Source organism: Dipodomys ordii, unplaced genomic scaffold, assembly GCF_000151885.1.
Source record: "Dipodomys ordii isolate 6190 unplaced genomic scaffold, Dord_2.0 Scaffold64, whole genome shotgun sequence".
Taxonomy (NCBI): domain Eukaryota; kingdom Metazoa; phylum Chordata; class Mammalia; order Rodentia; family Heteromyidae; genus Dipodomys; species Dipodomys ordii.
Window position 1 is genome coordinate 6,087,736 of NW_012267280.1, and position 5,668 is coordinate 6,093,403.

The 5,668-nt window shown below is 45.0% G+C and overlaps 1 protein-coding gene across 1 annotated transcript in view; it reads left to right on the forward strand.

Annotated features, from left to right (window-relative positions):
- Positions 1 to 5,668, forward strand: part of LOC105990476 (protein ADP-ribosylarginine hydrolase-like protein 1) — a 48,555-nt gene that overhangs the window by 457 nt on the left and 42,430 nt on the right. Inside the window, exon 2 of the mRNA XM_013022915.1 lies at positions 4,877 to 5,093. Coding sequence (XP_012878369.1) covers positions 4,877 to 5,093 — 217 coding nt within the window. The remainder of the gene's footprint in view (positions 1 to 4,876; positions 5,094 to 5,668) is intronic.

Below are 5,668 nucleotides of genomic sequence, written 5' to 3' on the forward strand. Positions count from 1 at the left end.
GACGTCCGAGAGGGCTCGGAGCCGTAGCGGCCGAGGCCCGGACGGCAGCTCGGGCGCCGGACGGGCCGCGGCGAGGAGGCGGAGGTCCAAGCCCCGGGAGACTCGGCCGAGTCTGAGGGACGCGCGTCAGGCCTTGGAGTGTACCCAACCACGTGACCTGTTGTATCGGCCGTTGTACACTGACCCCGGCGGGAGCTCGAGCGTCCGCGAGAACATCTCAGAACCACAGGCTCACACGTCCAAGTGCGACCCGTACGGTTCGGAGGTCCAGTCTGACGTTTCTACCGCGCTGTTCAGACGCTTGTTTAAGGAAAAGTAGTACGACCCGGGAAGTTCCTTCCCCCTTACCGCCTTGCCTGACCTTAGCCTCAGTGAAGATCACAGGCCCCCGACAGGGAAGCCTTGGTCCCACCGGTTCCAGGGCCCTGATGAAGTTCGTGTAGGTTTTTGCAGAGTCCTCTTCTGTACCTTGTTTCTGTGAGTCACTTTTCTAAGGAAGGTCGTGCCAGACTTCTCTTCTTAGTTGAATTTAAGTCCCTTAGGTTGAATAGTGCTTTTAGAGTGCACTGATTACTGTCATTTTTAGATAAGAAAGTTTATTAGGAAAGGAATTCACTTTAAAAGCAAGTCATCTCTGGGGCAGAGTGACTGATTACTGCAGCTTCACGCAGAAACCTGCCAGTGGCAGTATCAAACTGAACTGGTGTGGATGCGCCCCCAGCCCTGCCTTTGCTGCTGCCTTGGCCCACTACCACATGAGTACCCTTCTGAAGTGTGAAGTGGGTGCGAGTGGCCTGAGCTGGTTATGTAATTTAGACTGGCCAGGGAATCTATTTTCATGTCTACTTCTGTCCACTCTGTAACTAGTCTAGAAATGATTTGTAATCACTTTGAGTGCCCTGAACCCACAGGTCCGTGTCAGGCATACGTCTTTTTTTTTTTTTTTTGGTCGGTCGTGGGACTTGAACTCTGGGCCTGGGCTCTGTCCCTCAGATTGAGCTCTTCAGCTCAAGACCATGCTCTCTACCACTTGAGCCACAGCGCCACTTGAACCTTACAGATAGATGTTCCTGCCTGGGCTGGCTTTGGAACCGCCATCTTCAGATCTCAGCCTCCTGAGTAACTAGGATTACAGGTGTGAGCCACTGGCACCCAGCAGGCATGCTTTTTTGGGGGGGGGTGGGGGGAGGGTCCGGTCATGGGGCCTGAACTCGGCCTGGGCGCTGGTCCCTCAGCTCTTCAGCTGAAGGCTAGTGCTCTGTCACTTGAGCCACAGCGCCACTTCCAGCTTTTTTCTTTATGCTTATGTGGTGCTGAGGAATCGAACCCAGGGCCTCATGCATGCAAGGTAAGCGCTCTACCACTGAGCCACCTTCCCAGCCAGGCATGCTTTTTCTACTGTGTTGAAAGCTGTGTTGTCAAACATGGTGGAGGGGAGCACCTCTGGAGGTGTCTTTGGGAGTTAGACCAGACATTATGTCTGCTTCTGGTTGTCCGTATTTTCCTGATGTGGAGTTGTGTTTTAATACTGGTCCAGTACTCCAGCTGCTTCAGAGTGTGTCAACCTGCTCTTCAGCCTTGGAAGCTCTGGAGTGTTGTGCTGGGGTTATTTAGGGGAGGTGCTGGGGATGAACTCAGGACCTTGAGACTGCTAAGCTGGCACTCTTACCACTTGAGTCACACCTCTGTCTGTCTGTCTGCCTGCCTGCTTGAACTCAGGGCCTGGACACTGTCCCTTAACTTTTTTGTTTGAGGCTATAGCTGTACCAATTGAACCATAGCTCCACTTGCGGTTTTTTGGTGATGAATTGGAGAGCTCATCAGATCTCAGATTTCAGCCTCTTGAGTACCTAGGAATACAGGCATAAGCCACTGGTGCCCAGATTTAGGTTATTTTTCAATAGCTTGGTACTAGTCTTCTGTTTCTGCCTCCTACATAGTTGATATTACAAGTATGATCACTGTACCTGGCTTGTTTGCTAAGATACGGTCACCTAGCTTTTAAGCCTTCAAACCTCAATTCTCCTGATTTCCACCTCCCAAGTAGCTGGGTTGCAAGGGGAAAACATGGAGTCAGTGTATAATCACTATCTGATTTCAGTACATTTTCATCATCATAAGAGAAAAGCTTGACCATACAAACACAGCTTTTTCCCACTTCCTAGCCTCTAGCATATTTGCCTGTTTTGGACATTTTCTCTAAATAGAATTGTGCAACATGTGACCTTTTTTTTTTTTTTGTCGGTTGTGGGCCTGAACTCTGGGCCTGGGCACTGTCGCTCAGCTCTTCAGCTCAAGGTTAGCCCTCTACCACTTAAGCCACAGAACCACTTATGGCTTTTTCTGCTTATGTGGTGCTGAAGAATCGAACCCAGGGCCTCATGCATGCAAGGCAAGCACTCTACCACTGAGCCACCTTCCCAGCCCAACATGTGACCTTTTATACCTGGCTCTTTCAGTAAGCATGTGTTTGATATTCAAAACCACATTAAGACACATGCCATTTCTTTTTATGGCTCAATAATATACTTTTAAAATCAATATACTAGATTTTGTTTTATAGCCATGACAAATTTTTTCCTAGTTGTGTTGCATTTTTAAAAAATAATTTTGTTATTCTCAAGGTATTATATAGAAGGGTTACCAGTTCATAAGTCAGGTAATGAGTACATTTCCCTTTTGGGCCATGTTACTTCGTAATTTCCTTCTCTTTTTCCCAGTTCTATGACATAATTTTAAAATACTACATTGATAGCTATTCCATAGTAACTATAGGAAGGGTGCTCCTAATGGGACCATTGTAGGTGGTTGCATATTTGTCTTTTAAGGTTTTTGAGTGTCTCTTGCATTTGCCCCATTTTTGGTTGGCTGTTGGCCTCATAAGAAGGTGCTAATTTTATCCTCTGCCAGTTGACTGGTAGCACGAGATCTCTTAAGTTTTATTAAAATCTATATTGTCGGGCTGGGAAGGTAGCTCAGTGGTAGAGTTGCTTGCCTTGCATGTATGAGGTCCTGGGTTCGATTCCTCAGCACCATATAAGCAGAAAAAGCCAGAAGTGGTGCTGTGGCTCAAGTGGTAGAGCGTTAGCTTTGAGCAAAAGAAGCTTAAGGACAGCACCCAGGCCCAGAGTTCAAGCACCAGGACTGGCAAAAAATAAAATAAAAATCTATGTTGTCTGAAGAAAACTACAGCCAAGAGTTATCTGCCTGTTTTTGTAAATAGTCTTAATGGAACACAGCCAAACCCATCCCTGTATGTTGTCTGAACTGTTGCTTTCACCTACAGTGTTACTGTGAGTCATTGGAGGGTCTCAGGACCTCAGGTCCCCACAACATACTCAAGCGTTGTGTGTAGATTGTATCCTCCTATCAGATTGTACACTGTGCTTTATGTTGCCTTGGGAGAGAGATTGGAATGTGTTCACACTGCTTATTACTGACATTTTGGTGACAAATGGATACTGAGGGCCCGTTGCACGTTTTTTTCATGAGCTATGGAAGCCATTTCCCTCAGGTTTCAGACCAGTACCACTTCTCAGCTATTGGTACAAAAGATTTTCCTAACTAATAACATTTTTTTTCTTTGTGGCAGCTGGGAAGCTTGAAGCCTGCTTTTAAAAGCCTACTTTCAGCCCTTGTACATGGTATGCATGTCTTTATTCTAATTCTAGCCCTGGCTTTGTTCTCTTCTTCCCTTTTCAATTTCTTCATCTATACCTTTCATCTACATTTGTGTATTTCTGTAAGGTACTTATTTTGTGTTTCTGTAAATTCTCGTTTTTATTTGGACAAAGTTGAGTATAATCCTTTATAGAAAAAAATCTGTATATCCAGGGGGCTGGGAAGGTGGCTCAGTGGTAGAGTGCTTGCCTTGCACTCATGAGGCCCTGGGTTCGATTCCTCAGCACCACGTAAGCAGAAAAAGCCTGAAGTGGCACTGTGGCCTAAGTGGTAGAGCACTAGCCTTGAGCTGAAGAGCTGAGGGACAGTGTCCAGGCCCAGAGTTCAGGCCCCATAACCAACAAAAAAAAAAGTATATCCATCCTCGAAGCTGGGGATGTAAACATATAGCTCAGTGATAGAGTGCTTGTGTACCATGTATGAAGCCCTAGATTGATGCACTAAGGGATAAACAGCAATTAAAAAAAAAAAACTCTAGTGGATTTTGGAGGCTGTTTTGACTTTGAATTTGAAAGCCATTCACTCTCAATGACTTTCATCAAGTTGTCTTGGAGAAGTGGAAACTTAACTACTCTAATCTGGAAGTATGAAGATGCTATTCTGTTTCATTATACACTATATATAGTAAGGTTACTTGGCAGTTTTTGTTTGTTTATTCACCTACCCACAGCCTTTGCTCTGTTTTTCTTTCTGCTTCACATATGCAGACCTCCTGTTACTAGCATTATCACTTTCATTTTGTCATAAACAGACTTATGCCTGTTTGTGGCACTTTTGTAAATTTCCTCTAAAGAATCCTTGGTTGTATGTGGTTCTGGGAAAAACTTGAAACAATGACATTTCTAAATGGCACAACCTCCTATGCATTAGATCATGAACTTAATACTGGAAGCCAAAGACCCTGCACATGCACTGGGTGATGACATCAGCTCTCTGCCTTGTCAAGAGCTAGATATATGTTAATAGAGACTGCTAAAATGTTCTCATAATTTTTTGAAGATTTACATATTTGTTAGTATAGATATGTTTCAGTTTTCAGAAGACTATGTAGTCTTAACTGATGAATAACAGGGTTGGCTTCCTATAATTCTGAAATGAATCTGAGTTGCCCAACAACTCAGAAATGTTGTCCAGTTAAATACAGGCCTTAAAAATAGAGTGGCTCCACTGGGTTTTCTGCTTTTGCATCCCAAAGCATAGGCTCAAGTCGTCTCAGAAGGACAAGGTCCGCCAGTTTATGGCATGCACTCAAGCCGGGGAAAGAACTGCTATCTACTGCCTCACTCAGAATGATTGGAAACTAGATGAGGCCACAGACAGCTTCTTTCAAAACCCAGACTCGCTCCTTCAGGAGTCCATGAGGAACACTGTGGACCAGAAGAAGCTGGAACAGTTGTATGGCAGGTACAAAGGTAAGAGGTGAAATGCAGTTCTGTGTGTAATGAGCAGGGACTGTTTTACTTCCAGTTTCTAGTGCTGCCTTGGGCAGAAGAGCTGCTAACTGTTCTCTTCCTGATATCCAACTCTAGAACTCCCTCTTAAGAAAGGACATGGGGATAGGGAGAAGAAGGTTGAATGTAGTAGGCAAATTCTTGCCCTCTACTTTCTTGGCTGTGTCACGGTGAGAACAGTCAGAGAGAAACTGAGGCTTTACTGGTTAATACTGTGGGTTGTTTATTGTTTAGATTACTAGAATTTCAGGTCAGGCTTTGACCTTGCTAGGCTGGCATTTTCCCACTTGAGCCATACCCCCAGCTCTGCTTTTTACTAGTTATTTTGGAGTTGTATTCTAGCAAACTTTTCTCCTAGGCTTGTGCCCCACTGCAGTTCTTCAGATCTCAAGTACCTGAGTAGCTAGGATTACAGGTGTAAACCCAGCCAATACTATGGGTTTTTTTTCCCCAAGTGCTTACGTTGGAGCTAAAATGTTTATTTTTTTCTTTTTTCTTTTTTTGTCGGTCGTGGAGCCTGAACTCTGGGCCTGGGC